The sequence below is a fragment of the Leucoraja erinacea genome, chromosome 1, assembly GCF_028641065.1.
Source record: "Leucoraja erinacea ecotype New England chromosome 1, Leri_hhj_1, whole genome shotgun sequence".
Taxonomy (NCBI): Eukaryota; Metazoa; Chordata; class Chondrichthyes; order Rajiformes; family Rajidae; genus Leucoraja; species Leucoraja erinaceus.
In genome coordinates, this window is record NC_073377.1 from 115,446,720 (window position 1) to 115,466,725 (window position 20,006).

General features: G+C 41.8%; 2 protein-coding genes across 3 annotated transcripts in view; one reads left to right on the forward strand and one right to left on the reverse strand.

Moving 5' to 3' along the window:
- Nucleotides 1–593: 593 nt before the first annotated feature.
- Nucleotides 594–12,293, reverse strand: ints12 (integrator complex subunit 12). The gene is made up of 6 exons (XM_055641773.1): nt 12,018–12,293; nt 5,943–6,095; nt 5,240–5,421; nt 3,658–3,817; nt 2,394–2,543; nt 594–1,952 (listed from the first exon to the last, which is right to left on the reverse strand). Exons 1-6 carry the CDS (start codon nt 12,171–12,173, stop codon nt 1,413–1,415), a joined length of 1,341 nt encoding a protein of 446 aa, XP_055497748.1. The 5' UTR covers nt 12,174–12,293; the 3' UTR covers nt 594–1,412.
- The window catches only part of gstcd (glutathione S-transferase, C-terminal domain containing), a 219,554-nt gene continuing 211,813 nt past the window's right edge, over nt 12,266–20,006 (forward strand). For both annotated transcript variants that reach the window (XM_055641751.1, XM_055641758.1), the window contains exons 1-2: nt 12,266–12,401; nt 13,670–14,095. In XM_055641751.1, the coding sequence (XP_055497726.1) occupies nt 13,682–14,095 (414 nt within the window). In that variant the 5' untranslated portion in view covers nt 12,266–12,401; nt 13,670–13,681. The remainder of the gene's footprint in view (nt 12,402–13,669; nt 14,096–20,006) is intronic.

Below are 20,006 nucleotides of genomic sequence, written 5' to 3' on the forward strand. Positions count from 1 at the left end.
ATCATGGGTGAAGGCCAGAAGCCTAAATTCCTAAAGACATGTTAATTTATTTTATAAAACGTTGGGATTCAGTTGCATGGAGCAAAAGCAGATAAACTCCATTACCTTGGGAAAAGGCCCTTTGGTCCACCGAGCATCAATCACCCGTTCACACTAGTTTTATGTTATCCCACTTTCTCATCCACTCCCTGCACACTAGGGGCAATTTACAGGGCCAGATTAACCTATAAACCCACATGTCTTTGGCATGTGGGTGGAAACCGGTGCACCCAGAGGAGACTCATACGTTCACATGGAGAACGTGCAAACGCAACACATCCAACACCTAAGGTCAGGATGGAATCCAGGTATCTGGCATCTCTAGCAGCTGCACCATTGTGTTGGCCTAGATGGGTCATACTTAAATAAATGTTAGGCTGGGTTGCAGAGGTTGTGTGATAATTATCATCAGTCAGTGTTGTACTTACTGGGTTTATTCCGTGATATTCACATTTGAGTGTCAGAGAACAACTTGGTTTTACCTATCGATCATCAATTAAATATTAAAACGTCATGAAAAGTCCATGAAAATATGCAAAGGGACTAGTAAGAAATTGAAGTTACAAGGTTTGACTTTTAATTTTTCCAATACCAGTGCAATTCACCAAATGGCATCTCCATTAACAATAACACACACAAGAAAACATTTGTGATCAGGTCCATTTGACCCAGAATTCAAACCTCCCTAGTTATCAAGGTCACAGTAAACTGGTCTCTCTCACAACTTTCAAGATTTGTTTTGAGAAGTGCAGAACATTTTTGGCCTGTTGAGAGCTTTAGCAAAATATTTTAAAAGTTTTCTGTAGTGCAGGGTAAGCAGAACAAGCTCAGAAATAAGGCTTCTGTTACCTTGTCCTGTGCAGCACAAAAACAACATCATCTCAAGTGACTGAACAATCAAGACCTTTGCCTGCTGGGTCTCGAAACAAGCTCTTTTCAAATTGCTTGAAACAGCTAAGAAACAGAGCTTGAATCGATGGTGCATTTAAAAGATAAACTTAAAATAGAAAAGGCCAGCAAGTCAATGTTGTTAAAATTAGCAAATTGTAAAATTAATTTAATGACGTTTCTGCCACGTGAAAGTGTACTCTATTAATTCCCTCAGCTTTTTGCTAATAGCTTTGTTAATGCTGCAACTCTTGATTATGACCACTTAGAGAAATGCAAACCCTCTCTCAATAAGAGAACACTAACTGTTTCATGGGGCTTTTAGGAGGCAAGAGATCTGTGATCTTTTCACATATAAAAATCCTACAAAATGTGTAAATCCAAGGGCAAGTTTGTTGGCCTCCTTGGCAAGGGTGAGGTGCCTGCTTTTCTGTGTAGAAACACAAAGACAGCAGAGAACCACAACCATTTGGACACATCAGCATTCACTTCTTAAGCTTCTTCTGCGCTGCTTTCTTCTTAACCATCTGGAGCCTTTTCATAGCATTAAGCTGAGACTCTTGAGATGTCGGCAACTTAACGACGGGAGGATTGCTGGAATCAGATGACGTTTTGGCCCCATTGTTACCACCATTGTTGGTAGAAGAGGTCCCTCCATTCCCACTGCTGGCTTGGCCAACACTGTTGCTGACGTTGTCATTGCTAGATGATCGATTAAGACTCGGTTTCCCCAGTGTCAGGGGCGGGAGTGGCTTTACAGGTCCAGTGCTCGAGTTAATGCTGGTGGACGCTTTGGACCCCAGGCTTGCCTTGGAAGGTGCCAGTCCAGACAAACCCACTGCCTTCTGATTTGAGGAGGGAGCAGTAGGTTTCCCACTCACAGTTTGTACAGTTGACCCCAGTTTAGCCGTGGAAGGTGCTGCAGTTGATGTTTTAGCTCCAAAGGCAGCCCATCCTGTGAGACCACTAACAGAGGAAGAGGCGGTGTTAGAATTGGAGGAATTCCCAGAAGCAGATGTGGAAGCCTGAAAACAAAATAATGAAAAGCAAAATTGCCGTAAATTATCAACTAACAGACTGAATGAAAATGTACATGCTAACATGTGTTCTTTTATACAAAGAACATTTAAAAATTCACACCTGGTAAACTGGTTAGATTAGACACCGTTTATAAAGGACCACTAACATTGTAAAATGCACCTGTAATCCTGCATGTCACCTTCCCTCAGATATTAGTCAATTATTTTTTAAAACTGTGACTGACAATGTTATAAGCAGCGAGTTCCAACATTAACAAGAGTGCTCCTGCATCTTTTGAAAGTTCACAACAGTGGTCCTGTTCTAATCCCACTAATGCACATCTTTGGTGCACAGAACAGTTACCTCCAAGTGGAAATGAAACAGGGTATGAGTTGAAATAGCAAAGTATTTAGCTGTCCGTCCAATATAAGAGGCTGTTACTGTACCTTTACTTCAGCTCTTTTGAAAGCTTGAAATGTGGTCATTTCTTGTTTCAGCTTCGTTTCTGGCTTTTTCACGGATGGATCTTTTACAGATGGAGTGGTGATAGCAACTAAACTGGGAGCTTTTGGGGCAGCCTTTTGTGTCTTTTGTGCCTGCATAATAGAAAATATTTTTGATGAAGATACACAGTTGAAAAAGTAATTTCATGCAAAAGCAACACTTTGACAAGCCTCGATATTTCAAATATCGGTGAAAAATCTCATACTTTTCCAATTTGTGCCACCATAGCGGCCCAGAAAATTGGACAACTTTATTTAACTAATTCCACAGAAACCATTTTGAAAGATTTTTTTCTGGAGCTTCTCATTGAAAGAGTTGTCAGCTTTGGTTAGCTTATTTAGGAAGTGAAAAGAATCTGCGGTTCCAATCATCCCATAGGGTAGTTTAATCATTACCTAGTTTAAATATAAAATAGACACATCTGTTATCCATTCCTCCCTTCACAGTCCCCAAAGACCACATAGCGGAGGAATAGAGCATTCAGCATGTCCAAGTTTAACAGTCCACATGAGGACTGAAGAAGGGTTTCGGCCCAAAATGTTGCCTATTTCCTTTGCTCCATAGATGCTGCTGCACCCTCTGAGTTTCTCCAGCATTTTTGTGTACAGCCCACAGTTTTGTGCAGTTCCCGGAGGTTGCAGGTAGGGAGACTGACAAAAACCTCCGGGAACTGCACGGAAACCTTGGGTGGGGCGCAAAGTCTCCAGAGGTTTCCGTTCAGGTTTCCTAAGTGGTACAGGGGCATTAGTCTTCAGCTCTGGCTTGCAAGTTTTTTTCTGTGAGCTCTGGCATCACTTTTAAATGTTATTTGGGCAGTCTGCAATGCCTATATACCATTTCACACACAAAAAAGTAAATTTGTTTTGTATCTCCATACCAATCCATAGCTGATCAGGCATATAATAAGTCTTAACCTTTAGGATGCCATTAAGAAACAGCTTGAGTTCACCACAATTGATCGGGGTCAAATTCAAATTCAAATATCAAATTCAAATCGACATGTTTCTGGTTCAAATTCAAATTGACATGTTTCTGGTTCATAAAGCTCACAAGTAAAATCTTAATCTCATCTCCTTGGATATTCCAAAATGTTCCAGCTTTATCAAAATTAAAGTGATCTAAATTAAAGACGATGCATCTGCTAAGATAAATAGTGAAGGACATCCTGGTGCATTTACATGCATCAAACTGGTGAGAAAGTCTTACCATTTTCTTCATCTGCCGTGTGCAGCGGGCACAATACCAGATCAGCCGTGGATCATTCACATCCTTGTCCGTCACCTGGGGCTTATGACAGTCCTGATGGTAGAGGTTGTGACATTCTTGACATTCAACCAGCTGGTTACCTGATGTAACAGTCATCTGGCTAAAAGCAAGTTTGTTAACCAATGATTAGTATCAATAAATAAGTTGACAATTTATCTTATTCTACAAAAGTGTATCATTTTCATGGTACTGGTGCATTTCATTATGTACAAATTATTTCCTTGCATTGCACCCTTATGTTACAGTCACTAATTATTTGTATTCTCTCAGTGATAGAATGAGGCAGATAATTTCAGGCTGCAGAATGGATACTTCAAATGCCAAGTGTTCTATTGCAACAGCAAAACTGTGAAAGTTACCAACCCAAGATAAGAGCCCGAGAATGTGTCTTAATTGATGGGCAAAGAAAAAGGCAGGTAAGCTTATCGGAGCCATCTGAACATTCTGTATGTTTTGTCCATTTGTGTTTACACAGGACTGTTACAGTCGCCTAATACAGTTCCAAAGGCAGCAAAAAGGGACTATGTCCCCACCTTGTGACTTGCATTGATTTTTTTCCAGCTTTCTCTAAGACGTTAGACATACAGTGCAAAAACAGGTCCTTTGGCCCACAAAATCCGCACTGACCAGTTGAGTACAAGCAACAGCTGTAGTCAGGATCGAACGTGGGTCTCTGGGGCTGTAAGGCAGCAACTGTGACATTGAGCTGCCCTAAACCTAAGTTTAGCTTTTGTGCCGACACACAGTGAAAACCTTTGTTTTGGATGCTATCCAATCAAATTAAATAATACGATACATAAATGCAATCAAGCCAAACTCAAGTACCATAAATAGAGCAAGGGGGATGACACAGAGTGCAGAATATAGTTTTCAGCATTGTAGTGCACCAGTAACATAAACAATAAACAAAGTATCGTGTCCACAATGGGGTTGAGGTGAAGTTATCCCAAGTTATGGAAGGATCGTTCGGAAGCCTGATAATAGGAAAGACCCTGTATCTTTCTTTGTCATTAGATATCAGAGTCTTACTAAAATTACAAAAGATGATATTTAAAGGTTAGTTGAGGAGGATATTAAAACCAGATTTTGTAGAGGTCAGTCTATAATTAGTATTGCAATTATGTTTAGCATCAGTTATGAAATACCCTCAGAGTTATTTTAAAATTGAGTGCGCGTTGTACTCACAGTTGTTTATTTTAATTGCTCTAGAAAATACTAACACACAAGTGTGTAAAGATGATTGAAAGAGTCAGGGTTTTCATTCGCACTTGTGTGGAAAATAATTGATATGACTGGAAGTAAAACTGGAGGATCGGTCTTACACAGTTCTTCTATAAAGAATCAGCATGTACTGTATACCTCAAATAGTTGTTTTCAGAGTTGTTAACAATTTCATGATTTGATCGTGCGTACACTTTGCACTTTGAGTCATAATCCAAAATTTTCATCTTTCCTCTAAACCAGCAATATTTGAGAAATAATGTTGGTTTAAAATGATTTATAATGTTAAATGATCTCATACCGGCACACCACACATGCCAACCCCATTTCCATGGCAAACTCCTCAGCGCTCTCAAAGCCAGGCAGGTCAGGCATTGGCAGGTCTTTGCTGGACTGAACAGTGATTGGGGAAGATCGATTCTCTGGCTTCTCCAGCCTGGACTTCTTTTGGGGGTCGACTCCCTCCTGAGTTTCCAGTTTAACCTTTCAAAATTGAAAACAATTATTAAAATGTATTAACATATTAAAAGACTTACTACGTCTTACTTTGAACACAAAGTGCTTGGAATACTTTGCGGGCCAGGCAGCACGTCTGGAGGACATGAATGAGCACCACTTCGGATCCAGGCCTTCTTTATCCTTGTCCTCAAGAGATGTTTCCTGACTCGCTGAATTACTCCAGCACTTTGAGTTCAATGCAAAATTCTAGCATCTGCAGTTACTTCTGTCTCCACTTGACACCATTACTTTGTTTGACAGAAAATACTAATTTAGAATAAAATCTAATTATGACAACTTAATGACTTTTAATTATTTTAAGTTAACAAAGTTACTACAAGGCAAAATGTACATTTAATGGTTCACATACGTTCCAAATCAAATTTCAGACACGGCATTCCAACACTTGAACTGCCTCAAATGATAAATAAGCAGAACTCCCTTGTGAACACAAACCATTTACTGTACAAAATCTAAAGCTTCAGAGATAAGCTAGCAATCTTTACCTTTTCAGCTGGCCTCTTCTCAGTTTCCTTTTTGGTTTTCTCGCTGGAACTGGATTTCCCATTATTGCCAGATGTTAGCGACGAGGACACTTTAGATTCCTGTTTGGCTGAACTGGACTTGGAACCAACAGTTATCTTGGGTGTTTCAACTTCCTGTGCAAGTTTGGATACACAAATTCAAAACATAGACCTGATGATAGTTTCAAAAGGTAAGTTTTACAGGGGAATTAAAGAGTCTAAAAAGGAATATAGATGTTAAATGAGTGAACAAATGTCTGACAGATACAGAATTACATGCAAAAAGGAGACACTGCCCAGATTGGCAGGAACTATAATGAAAGCACCTTATCAGCACCTGATTTGCAGCCCAAGTGCATGATTTGCAAGAGGCTAGCATGCAGGTACAATAGATCATTATTAAAACGACAGAAAGTGAATGTTCGTTAGAGGAGAATTGAGTATACAGGTAGAGACAAAGGAGACTACAGATGTTGGAATCTGAACCAACAAACAAATGCAGGAGGAACTTGTTCAAGAAGGAACTGCAGATGCTGGAAAATCGAAGGTAGACAAAAGTGCTGGAGAAACTCAGCGGGTGCGGCAGCATCTATGGAACAAAGGAAATAGGCCTATTTCCTTAGTGGGTCATGCAGCATCCGTGGAGACACTGGGAGTGTCGATGTTTCGGGTCAAAACCCTGCATCATGGCGTAGAGGGAAAACATCCAATTTGAAGAGGCACAGACTGGCAGGCGATAGGCAGAACTGGTGAGGGGGGAAATTGTGGGCAGATGGAACCAGGAGGGGTGGATTCAGGATGCAGTGATGGAAGCTAAGCAGAGATTGGTAAAGTGAGATAAAAGGAGCCAGGTAGAGGAGGGGAGGGTGAAGTTAGAGGGAGGGGAGGATAGAGGTAGAGACAGAGATTGGAACATGGTGTGGAAACGGTTAAGGGATCCATTTACCATGTTCTTTATTTATCAAATTCCAGCACGGACAGTCTCTTGAGTTTCCATGTCACTTCCCAGTCCCCATTGCGTCCCTCCCCCAACCACCATCTTTATTTCTCTCTCTGCCTATCACTCATCAGCTCCATCTGCCCATCGTCTTCCTCTCACCTGCCAATCCCTGCCTCTCACTTCGTTATCCTGGCTGTTTCTCCTCTACATTCTCAGTCCTAATGCAAGGTTTGTTACTCCAGCAGTTTGCTTTTTGTTACAGGTAGAAAAGTTTTGCTTCATTTATGCAGAGCACATCGCTTTGTTTCAGCATTTTAATGCCGTGAAAGTAATTTAGGCAAAGTTTACTAGATTATTTTCAGGAAAGGATTGGTTGTCTTATGATGAAATGTGAGTCCTGCTACATTATTGTAATATCCAAGCTTCTGAGGGGTCTTGACAGAGTGGCTGTGGAGAGCATATTTCCTCTTGTGGCAGAATTTAACACTAGGGGATCATTATTTAAAGATAAAGACACTTAGCTTTGCTTCTTTCTTTCTTTTCTGTTATATTCTATGCCCAGCTGCACAGTGGCACAATGGTAGGGTTGCTGCCTTACAGTACCAGAATCAGGTTCGATCCAGACAACGGGTGCTGTCTGTACAAAGTTTGTACACTTTCCCTGTGACCGCATGGGTTTTTTTTTTCGGCTACTCCAAATTTCCTCCCATGCTCCAAAGATGAAGATTGCAAATTGGTAAAGATTGCAAATTGTTCCCAGTGTGTAGGATAGTGCTAGTGCACGGGGTGATCTCCAGTCGGCAATTTAATAAGGCGCACCTTTGTTTAAATGGGGTCCAATAACTAGAAATTTACAGGATTGAATTAGGCCGTTTAACTTATGGCATCTGTGGTGGCCCGATGCTACAGCAATCCAAATTTCACCCCACTGTCCATAATTTACATACAATATAGGCGATCCTCATTTTGGTGAATGGAGTCCATGTCAGCTCACAAAGCAATCCTATTCCTTCACTAATTTGTCCTGCAACATAGTCGTCCCACATTCCCATCAATTTCCTCTGGAGTCTATCACCAACCTACATTAGGAGCAATTTACAGTGGTCAATTAATATACTAACCCACATCATTAGGGCGAGGGTGGAAACTGGACAAAACCCACTTAATTACATAGAGAACATGCAAACTCCTCAAAAGTATTATCCAAAATCAGGACTGAACTTGGTTCATTGGACCTCTACTATCTGTGCCACCGTGCTCTTCTTTGTTCTCTCTATAATCCTCTTCCAAATAATTAAATAATTTTCCCTTCCATGGTTTCTGTCTTAAAGATTTTTTTCGTGGAAAGGGAGAGCCAGTGGATGTAGTGTACCTGGACTTTCAGAAAGCCTTTGATAAGGTCCCACACAGGAGATTAGTGGGCACAATTAGAGCACGTGGTATTAGGGGTAGGGTACCGACATGGACAGAAAATTGGTTGGTACACAGGAAACAAAGAGTAGGGATTAACGGGTCCCTTTCAGAATGGCAGGCAGTGACTAGTGTGGTGCCGCAAGGCTCGGTGCTGGGACTGCAGCTATTAACAATATACATTAATGACTTAGATTAAGGAATTAAAAGTAACATTAGCAAATTTGCAGATGACACAAAGCTGGGTGGCAGTGTGAACTGTGAAGAGGATGCTACGAGGATGCAGGGTGACTTGGACAGGTTGGGTGAGTGGGAAGATGCGTGGCAGATGCAGTTTAATATGGATAAATGTGAGGTTATCCACTTTGGTGGCAAGAACAGGAAGGTAGATTATTATCTGAATGGTGTCAGGTTAGGAAAACGGGAAGTACGAGACCTGGGGGTCCTTGTACATCAGCCACTGAAAGTAAGCATGCAGGCACAGCGGGCAGTGAAGAAAGCTAATGGCATGTTAGCCTTCAAAACAAGAGGCGTTTAGGAGCAAAGAGGTCCTTCTGCAGCTGTACAGGGCCTTGTTGAGACCACACCTGGATTATTGTGTGCAGTTTTGCTCTCCTAATTTGAGGAAGGACATTCTTGCTATTGAGGACGTGCAGCGTAGGTTCACAAGGTTAATTCCCAGGATAGTGGAACTGCCATATGATGAAAGAATAGAGCGACTGGGCTTTTATACATTGAAATTTAGAAGCATGAGAGGGGATCTTATAGAAACATATAAAATTATAAAGGGATTGGACCCGCTAAATGCAGGGAACGTTCCTGATATTGGGGGAGTCCAGAATCAGGGGCCACAGTTTAAGAATAAGGGATAGACCATTTAGAACTGAGAGAGGAAAAGCTTTTTCACACAGAGAGTTGTGAATTTGTGGAATTCTCTGCCTCAGAAGACAGTGGAGGCCGATTCACTGGATGCAATCAAAAGAGAGTTAGATAGAGCTCTACGGGCTAGCAGAATCAAGGGATATGGGGAGAAGGCAAGAACAGGGTATTGATTGTGGATGATCAGCCATGATCACATTGAATGGCGGTGCTAGCAAAGGGCCGAATGGCCTACTGCTGCACCTATTGTCTATGTATTTATGTAGAAGCATGATGTGATATCAAAATCCTCTGAACAAAGAAGTTTAGCCTAATCAAGTTACAAATTGATGAAACTCTCATCAACTGGGAGAAATCTTCACCCCCCTCGCTATTCATTTTAACAAAGGTTCATAGATGATTTACCTTTACCCCTCCTCAAAGATGCCGATTGACCAATATTCCACACTAAATTGAACTATACCTTGTACTCTGTATCTTTTTCTTTGTTCTATCTATAGTACCCGAGTTTGACGATGTATTTATATGTAGTATTATTTAATCCGATTGGATAGCATGCACGTTTTTCACTGTACCGTTGTACACATAACAATAATAAAACTAAAAAAGACACAAAATGCTGATGTAACTCAGCAGGTCAGGCCATATTGATAGGTGACAATTCGGGTCAGGACCCTTGCTCAGGCTGAAGCAGGGTCCTGACTCAAAACGTCACCTATTCATGTTCTCCAGAGCTGCTGCTCGACTGGCTGAGTTACTACTTTGGGTCTTTATTTGTAAACCAGCATCTGCAGTTCCTTGTTTCTACAATAATAATAAACCCAAAGCTGACCTGCAGTTAATTTCCAACATTTTCTGCAATTGTTTAAAATGTGTGTGTTTCTATGTGTTAATTAACTGCACCTGCATTTTCTATTATTGTTTAAAAGGTGCGTGTGTGTTTTAACCAGCCGAACCGATGGGTTTTTGGAAAGGCTAATTGGGAGAAATTTAAGGAGGAAAGTGATAGATATGTAAAACCGATACAAGAAGAGACTGATATAGAAAGCTTTGAGAATAAATTGTCAGAAGGTATCAAAAGAGCATTAGTTTGCATACCTAAAAGTAAAGGAAGATCAAAAAGGAAAGCTGTGCTGTGGTGGGACAATAAGTGTAAAGAGGTGGTGGTGAATAGAAACAGAGCATTCAGATTATTAAAAATAACTCATAACTACCAACACAAACAGGCTCAGGCAATTGTAAGGAGGACTATAAGACAAACAAAAAGAGCATATTGGAGGAAGTATTGTGATTCAATTGGAAGCACAACACAGGTAGGGGAGATATGGGGGATGATTAAAAAAATGGAAGGTGATAAAAGGAAGTGGAGTTATCCTATCCTAACAAATGGAGATCAAACTGTAGTCTCAAATAAAGACAAAGCAGAACTAATGGTTAACACATTTAGTAGGGTTCACAGCTCCCACAACTTATCAGATGAAGGAAGAAGAGGTAGGGAAAGAACAAGAGAGGAAAATGTTGAGGCCTTACAAAGGAAAGGTATCACAGAGGACAAGTACAATATTACATTTAATTTGGGGGAGCTAAAGAGAGCTCTGGCCAAGTGTAAGAACTCAGCCCCAGGGAAGGATGATATGTGTTACATAATGATAAAACATCTAAGTGAGGAGGGACTCCAAAATATACTTGCACTATATAACAAGGTGTGGGAAGAAGGGCGAATACCGGAGAGGTGGAAGGAAGCAATCATTGTGCCTATTAGAAAACCAGGGAAAGATGCAAGTAATCCAGTAAATTATAGACCTATAGCTTTAACAGCACACATGTGTAAACTGATGGAAAGAATGGTAAATGAAAGATTAATGCATCTAATGGAAGAAAAAGGTATAGTGGCTAATTATCAGAGTGGCTTTAGAAAAGGGAGAGGTACTAATGATCCAGTTCTGTGCTTGGAAGATGATATAAGGAAAGCACAAGTCAAAAAAGAATCTGTAGTTACCATATTTTTTGATGTAGAGAAGGCTTACGATATGTTGTGGAGAGAAGGTCTTCTAATAAAGCTGCATTTAATGGGAGTAGGAGGAAATATTTTTAACTGGATAATGGATTTTCTCAACGGTAGAAGTATCCAAGTTAAAATAGGGTCAGACATCTCTAGTAAATGTGTAGTCGAGAATGGAACTCCCCAGGGAAGTGCGATAAGCCCGATCCTATTCTCAATCATGATCAATGATATATTTGCAAACATTCAACCAGAGATGGGGCGATCCCTCTTTGCAGATGATGGCAGCCTATGGAGAAGGGGGAGGAATATAGATTTTATCGTGGAAAAAGTACAGCAAGGGACAGCCCCCTACTGGGCTGTGTGAGGAATGCCATCAGCCAGAAACAGTTCAGCATGCCCTAATTGCATGTCGGAGACACGAGACAGAAAGAGGATTTATGATCATTGAAATGAGGAAAATTGGATTGACAGAAATATCAGTAATGAACATTCTAGAGTGTGGAGGGAGAAAAGGAATAAAGTTGTTGTTTGATTTCTTGAGGGCCTCTGGGCTTATAAAAAGGATATAATGTAAAGACATGAGTACGGTGGAATGAAGCCAGAAGGTGGCAGCAATGCAACATTGCGGATGCCGGCAGCCGTAAAACTCCAAAGAAGAAGTAGAACGAGCCGAACATTTTCTGTCACCGTTTAAAAAGGCGTGTGTGTATTAACTGCACCAATATATTCTGCTTAAAATGCGTGTATGAGTGTGTATGTTTTAACGACACTCGCATTGCCTGCTACTGTTTAAAAAATGTGCGTTTATTTGTTGTAACTGCACCTTCTGCGGCTGCTGCCGAAAGCTGCAATCGCTGCCTCTGGCCAAGGCCTCATCCAGCAGAGCCTTCAGCTTCTCCGCCGAGTCCTTGCTCTTCGAATGCAGATACCCCAAGGCTTTGAGGAAGAGAGGGTCCAGCTCTAGACTGGGGGCAGCCATCTCCTGCAGGGGCGAGGAGGAGGAGAGAACATACGTCCAATTAACGAGGACCCGGCGCTCGCAGCTCGAACCCCATTGAACTGAAGCTCTGGGAGTTCATGTCACCTCAACACGACTTCCGGCCCCGCTGTCTATTCCTTCCCCCGACCCACATAGCAACGGGTAACATCCGGCCCGTCCGCCCGCTCTTTGCTTCCCCCGCGCCGATTCGTTGTTGCATGTTTTCAGGTAACTCGCTCGCCGAGGGCCACTGGTCTTTGCAAAATAACTGCACTTCTCCGAACTCCTCTATCACATCCTGCAGACCAAAGATTCGCTATAAGATCTTTGCTGCAGACCTGCAGAGCGTATGTGTGAAGCGTCGCTAATTGCACTGATCGGCCCCTTGCATGTCCCGGGTTTCTTTGCACACGTTGCTGACCAAAGATGCTGCTGACGAGCCAGTGAAGCTGCAGCGAGTAAAACTTTCATTCTTCCGGCCATAATGTACTAGTAAACACTCTTGCATCTTTACAGTCGGAGTCTAGAATAAAATCCGACTCCACACCTCTAGGCAAAGATGGTGATGATAGCACAGAGGACGAGGGAGCTAAAAGGGAGTTATGTGAGATCCTCTCTTACTGCTCTCCCTCTGTCCCGCTCCCACCTTTTTTCCACATTTCTCCCTCTTGCCATAATCATTCTCAAGAAGCCCGAAACATCACCTATGTCCATTTACCTCCGCTTATGCTTCCTGACCCACTGTTATTCCAGCACTTTGTATTTCGTACAAGATACTAAAGCAGCTGCAGTTTCCTGTGTAGACAAAAGTGCTGGAGAAACGCAGAGGGTGCGGCAGCATCTATGGAGCGAAGGAAATGGGCAACGTTGCCTACCTTTGATTTTCCAGCATTTGCAGTTCCTTCTTAAACATATGCAGTTTCCTGTGTCTCCATTTTACTGTGTCGCTGCAAAATCACCTCAAAGTCTATCTTCATTGAAGGTTCTTCTCTCCCCGATGAGAATTCTGTGCGATTCCCTCTCACTGCTCCCCCACCGTTCCACCCCCACCTCTTCTCCAGCCTTCTCCCCCCTTCTACAATCAGTCTGAAGAATGGTCCCAGCCTGAACGACACCTGTCCATTCCACAGATTTTGCATGTCCCATTGAGTTACTCCAGAACGTTGTGTTTTGCCCATTAACACTGCCCACCAAAGTTTAATTTATTGTCACACGTACCGAGTTACAGTGAAAAGCTTTTATTGCGTGCTACCCAGTCAGCGGAAAAACATGATTACAGTGGAGCCATCCACAGTTTACAGATACAGGATAGATGAATGGTTGCTTCTTCTTGTAACCAGATGTTTCTAAAGCTCCTTAAACGCTTCCATCTCAAAAGCTATGTACTGTTTTTGTTTTACTGCTGGTGAAAGATCGCTAAGTTATTCATATTTACTAATTATTTTCAGTGTATGTTCCAATATTTTAAGTGTTTTGTAATTCCACTCTCTCTGCAGGTAGTTGTAAAAATGAAGAAGGGGAGCTTGCATGATGAGTGCCTATATCTGGAGCTTTCCCACTGCTCAGAAGACAGGATTTTTCCTCTGCATACATCCATTGTTTTTTTTCTAATGTCCTACTGTGACACCACATCTATGAAGGTGTTCCTAGTGCCAAATAAGGATGCTGCGGATTGTCCGTTATGGCAGAAAAGGGTACCGGCCAACATTCCTGTGGCTCTACTTTCAGAACAGGAACTGCCCCCCGTGGTTCGAATTTGTCGTCTGCCTGCTGTGGTGGAAAGCGATGGGAATTTTTGTCGAGCAGGCCTTGCTGTAGTTTTGAGACACATAATTCAAAGGACTTATGACATTGACTCCAGTCGCAAGGATGTCTTGGAGCTGCTAGGCTTTAAAAAGACATGCTTAAAGGCTTGTGCAGAGGTGAGTGTTTTAGGATCATGTTATTCATCTGCCCAAGGCTTAACTGATCTGTACTTTAACTTTGTCACTTCTCATCTGTCACTTGCGCTGCAGTTGGTGGTACTCCCGCTTTAGAAGATTGCCAATTCCAAGCAATGAAATAATGAAATAGGTTGATGCTCCAGTGAGGTACTGAGAAACACAGCAAGTCGGAACAGTGGGTTATCGTAAAGTCCTTGTGGCTCTCTCTTCAAGTGAAGAGAGAGCCACAAGTCCTCGTTTGCTATGTCGCTCTTCAAGGGAGATGCTAAATGCATTTCGGTGTCTCTGTACTGTACACTGACAATGACAATTAAAATTGAATCTGAATCTGATCTGAATCTGAATCTGAAGTGGGCATGAAAGATCGCAGGGCATTTTGCTCTGGAAGTGGAGTTATTCCTGGTGTTCTGGACAGTATGTATCCCTCTGTTACCATTTCCAAAGCATAGTAACCAGATAATGTTTGAGGGAGCTTGGTGAATGCAAATTGGTTGCCTTGTTTTCAACATAGTCACACTTCACAAGTACTTCGTAGGCTATAAAGCAGTTTAAGATGCCCTGACAGGGACATGAAATACATTTTATATGCATGTCCTTCCTTTACACATGTCATGATATCTTTATCACATTCAATCCTGATTAGCTATGAAATATCTACCGGTAATTAATTGCACCCTCTTTGAATTCACGATTTTGCACAAAAATTGCTTTCCAATTTCACCTCTAAATTTCCTACTACCTATATTACAATTATTCACTCCAGTGTTTCCACTTTGAAGGAAATTACCTGAAATTTTGGGAAATTCTGGTTGTCTTCGGGTAATCTTAGGGAAATTGAATAATTTCGGGAAATTTCCGCATCCGGCCCACGAAGGGGTGTAAAAAGGTAATAGACACAGCACTGCCTGTTTGGCGTTCAAAGGTTTAAATAGAGCGCTGTCAGTTTAATGCGTGGGAATTTAAACAAAGAACTGTCGGCTGCAGCGCCATGGGTTCTAAATATAGCGCTACTGGCTGCTGCGCTATGGGCTTTAAACATAGCGCTATGGCCACAGCGCTATGGGTCACAGACTGTTCGGGAAAATTCTCGTATAACAACGAGTCTTTGGAATTCTCTTTCTCAGTGGAAGTTGAGTCTTTGATTATTTTTCAGGCAGTGGTAGAATTCTGGATAAGCCTTTGGTGAAAAGTTACCAGTGGGCAGTGGGATTGCAGTTACATTGGGATTTTACAATGGACAGAGAGGGAGGGGGGTGGGGAGAGGGAGGGGTGGAGAGAGGAAGGAGGGAAGAAGAGAGGGAGGGGAGAGAGGGAAGGAGGGAATAAGAGACGGAGGGAGAGGAGAGAGAGGGAAGAGAGGGGGGGAGCGAGGGGAGGGAGAGACAGGGAAGGGAGAGAGGGAGGGAGAGGGAAGGAGGGAGAGAGAGGGAGGGAGAGATGGAGCGAGGGAGGGACAAAGAGAGGGAGGGAGGGAAAGGGGAGAGAGGGAGGGAGAGAGAGCAGAGACTTAGAGCATGAGACATGACACATGAGAGCAGGTTGAAAAAAATGAAGACAACGAAAGCTGTTGGAGGCAACGAAAGATGCCTTGCATAACACTGTACAAGTGAGTAACAGAAGCAGGCAGATACGGTGTAGTTACATCGATCTGTTTTAGATCTGTTTCCTTGTCCTTAGTGTTGTTAACGTGTGCCCACGAAAAAAAACAACAACAAATAGCACGCAGGAAGCATTTTTGAAAATTTCAGGAAATACCATCAAATTCCAGATAATTTGGGATACACGAGAAAGGGAATCACTTTTAGTGCACGATATAGTCCAGTAAAATCTGGTTAAAGATCGTTTGAGGGTGTCCAATAAGGTAGGTCGCTCAGGGCCGCTCATTAGTTGTTGATAGGGTGGTTCAGTTGCCTGATAACAGCTGGGAAGAAACTATCCTGATTCTGGAGGTGTGTGTTTTTACACTTCTGTACCTCTTGCCTGATGGGAAAAGGGGAGAAGAGGGAGTGACCGGGGTGAGACTCGTCCCTGATTATGTTGGTGGCCTTGCCGAGGCAGTGTGAAGTATAGATGTAGTCAATGAAAGGGAGGTTGGTTTGTGTGATGGTCTGGGGTGTGATTGCTTTTATTTATGCTTCATAATTCATTCAGGGAACATCCTGTGATGGGATTTCCCAGAGCATATGTGTCTTTTTACAATACTGCACACAAAAATGTGACAAAAGGAGTCAAATTTCAAATTCCTTCAAAAAGGTTGACGTGCACTTTATTGGGTTCATGACTAACATAGTATCAACAAAATATATAAGAAAAGATAGCATATTGATGGCAAGTGTCCGAAAATGGCATCAGTATACACAAATGGCAAATACATTTTGTGTAACGGTTGTTGCGTGGTGTCCATCAGTGACCTGGTTGGCACAGTAAGTGCACGTATTTCTTATTCCTTTCTCCGTTTATGAATACTACATGGAACAATAAAATTGCAAACACCGATTCCACTTCATTCACCTGATCATGTAATAGAATACTGCATCCATCTGAGTGGACACCGCAACGCTCATTACACGATCATACACACAAACGTACGTTGCGGTGGACACTGAAAGGTTTGATGTCTCAGAAAACGAACGTTACATTATTAGTGAAAACCATACATTTTCACCAATGTGATCTAAATAGTACATTATCTTATGGATTTGAGCTATCGATGGCCGATGATTCGTCAGAACGTTTGATTTGGGCTGACTTTTGAGCTGATTAGTTCCACTTGGCCAAATTAGTTCCAATTGTCCAATTAGTTCCAATTAGTTCCAAAATGTCTCCGTAAAGGTCGTTGTGGAGCTTCCGGAAGTTGACACGAAGGAATGAAGTTGGCGACTTGGTCCGTACGAAAGATAAACAAGAGACAGTGTGTTGCCAAATTTAAGATTGGTTCCGTTTCTGATAACCAATTTATGATGACCAATTTATATCCAACAATTTTTTAATTGATTTAAAAAAAGTCGGACAATATATCGTAAACGGTCGTTGCGTTTTTGACACCACAATGTTTTTGATACATCAAACTGGAACATAAGATAAAATAATTAACTAGTCCAAAAATCGCTGCTACCATATGATACCTCGTTGGGTTTTTAGAAGGCATTAGAGGTTTGGAGCCTCCGCGATTTAGCTTACGGAGGTACCCACCCCGATAACGGTCGATGTGACAATGGACACCAAGCACAACCACCGTTACGGGATCTTTACTGAACTGTATTGCCTTTATTTTACAGTATTTTTCTCCTGGTATTGAGGAAGATATTTTCCTAGATCATTATCAAAGCATATATGTATGAGGGGCCATATGATTATTTATGAATTAAATATTCATGAGTCATGACTAAATGTGGCAGTGCTTTTAATGTCACATTTCTGGTGTCCAAATTGGTGGTGAAATGATGAAGATTTGTCTGTCATGAAAAATGTTTTTGACTTTCGGTCATGAAGTTACCTAATTTATATTTGTTATTTATAAGGTTTCACATGATGGGTAGATTTTTGTTAAGAACAGTGTATTGGTGTTAAAAAACTGAATGATAATCTCGTTCCTCAAAATCTCTCCAGTATTGTGAAAAGACACATATCAGATTTGACAGACAGATGCTGTTTTGGCAGACTGACTAGTGACATGTACCATTCTTCTAAAAAGTATGGATGAAAACACCACTGGAGGTTCTGAGCTAGAGATTTAACTTATTTATATGGTAATATAACAGATGTTGAAGCGTTCATGTACCAATAATTCTATTTTACTACAGAGGACTGAAGGAAATTCATTGCTGAGACATCCACCTCCTGCAGTGTTAAACACACTATGTATTATCAACAGCACACTGCTTTGCCCTGATATTTAGTACTATTGACTTTGATTGTACGCTGCCTAATAGCATACCAAGCAACACTGGCCAGGGTGCATATTTATGCCTGATGCTTTGCCAAAGGAGCAGATGAATACTTTGCATCCTTTAAAGAAAAGGTGTCAAAACATTGCTTCAAGGAAGATACAGGGCTTTGAGGAGAGAGTAGTGATATTGACGTTATTTTTAAATTACACTTGCAAAGAATTAGCTACAGATGTGATGGTCTAAGTGATTTTCTTTCCTATTTTAAATTGGTATGGTACTGTGAGATTAAAATGATCGGATGGGTGATGTAAGCTTAGATGACCTGCTTTAGAAGTTGTGGGAGGAATGCTGACCAGAACATTAATAGAACTTACTGCTCTCCAAAGTGGTGCAGCTGGTTGAGTTACCTCCTCACAGTGCCAGAGTCTCGGGTTCGATCTTGACCACAGGAGCTGTCTGAGGGGAGTTTGCCCATTCTTCCTGTGAGTGCATGAATTTCCTTTGGGTGCTCCGGTTTCCCTCCGTATGCAAAAGATTTGTGGGTTTGTAAGTTAACTGGCCTCTGTAAATTGCCCCTGGTCTGCAGGGAGTAGATGCAAAAGTAATAGAACATGTGTGGATGGGTGATTAGCGGTTGGCGTGGGCACGGTGGGTCGAAGGGCTTGTTTACATGCTGCATCCTTCCATCAAGTAATAGTCCTTTGACTACTTACCTGAACTAGAAAAGTAATAAGTACTTGGTTTTGTCGCTCATCAGAGGATTACTTATTCCCCTGGTACAGCAATTTCTCTGTTATGCTTAAATTTTGGCAAGAGGGGAGTGAATCCATGACCTTCCAGCCCAGGTGAGACTGTCAACTAAACTTCCTTTGTTTTCTAATGTGAATTTTTGTTTTGTCAACAGTGACTAATTTATTTTATGCTGTATATGGTTAAACTGATGAGAAAGCGTAAAAATAAATTTCTGGTTGGAGTCAAGTGGGGAAGCAATGCTTGAAGCTATGCTCGCCTAGGTTTAATTCCAATCTAGTAATCACTTATGTAGTGCACAAATTAGTTTTTAGTTGGCTAGTTTTATATTAAGCTTAAAGGAAATTGTTTACACTTACAGTTTTGAACATAAGAAATAGAAGCTGGAGCACGCCATTTGGCTGCTGACAGACAGGAAGATTTTATGGCTTAAAAAAAGACGCAAAGTGATGGAGTAACTCAGTGGATCATGCAGCATCTCTGGAGGATACGAATAAGCAAAGGTTCGGGTGGGGAACCTTCTTCAGATTGATTGTTGTAGGGGGGAAGAAAGTTGGAAGAGAAGTGGAGGGAACACAAGCCTGCAAGGGTTAGGTGGACACAAAATGCTGGATGGATTAACTCGGCGGGCCAGGCAGCATCTCCAGAGAGAAGGAATGGGTGATGTTTCTGGTCGAGAAGGGTCTTGACCCGAATGTCACCTATTCCATCTCTCCAGAGATGCTGCCTGTCCCACTAAGTTACTCCAGCATTTTGTGTCTATCTTCGGTGTAAACCAGCATCTGAAGTTCCTTCCCACATGTGATAAGTGGATAACGGTGAGCGGCGGGTTTCATTGGCAGGCGGTTGGATAATAGCCATAGATGAAAAGCAGTGAGATAAGGAGAGTAGAGGTATGAAAGATGAAGCCAGTGGAAGGGATATAGGTGGAAAGGGATTGGGGGGTGTGGGATTGTGGGTGAAAAAGATGCACATCTATATGTGGCACAGGATACAGAGGGGGGAAAGGTACAGTGGATGTGGTTGTTAGTTATCTAAAATTAGAGAATTCAATGTTCATACCATTTGGTTGTAAGTTACCTGAGTAGAATATGAGGTGCTATTCCTCCAGTTTGCATGTTACTGACAATGGAGGAGACCTAGGATGAATAGGTCAGTCTCTGTCTCAGGAATTGTAGGGAATTGTAGGGAATTGTAGGGAGCAATTCTATGAATTGATCCAAATGACTACCATCAGGTGGATGTGACAT

What these genes read in the sequence shown, in the direction of transcription:
- ints12 (XM_055641773.1), bottom strand. Translation starts at nt 12,173, where the DNA reads ATGGCTGCCCCCAGTCTAGAGCTGGACCCTCTCTTCCTCAAAGCCTTG. An exon ending in CACGGCAGATGAAGAAAATG is followed by an intron (nt 2,544 to 3,657) that starts GTAAGACTTTCT and finishes TCTATTATGCAG; the next exon opens with GCACAAAAGACACAAAAGGC. An exon ending in TCAAAAGAGCTGAAGTAAAG is followed by an intron (nt 1,953 to 2,393) that starts GTACAGTAACAG and finishes TTTTGTTTTCAG; the next exon opens with GCTTCCACATCTGCTTCTGG.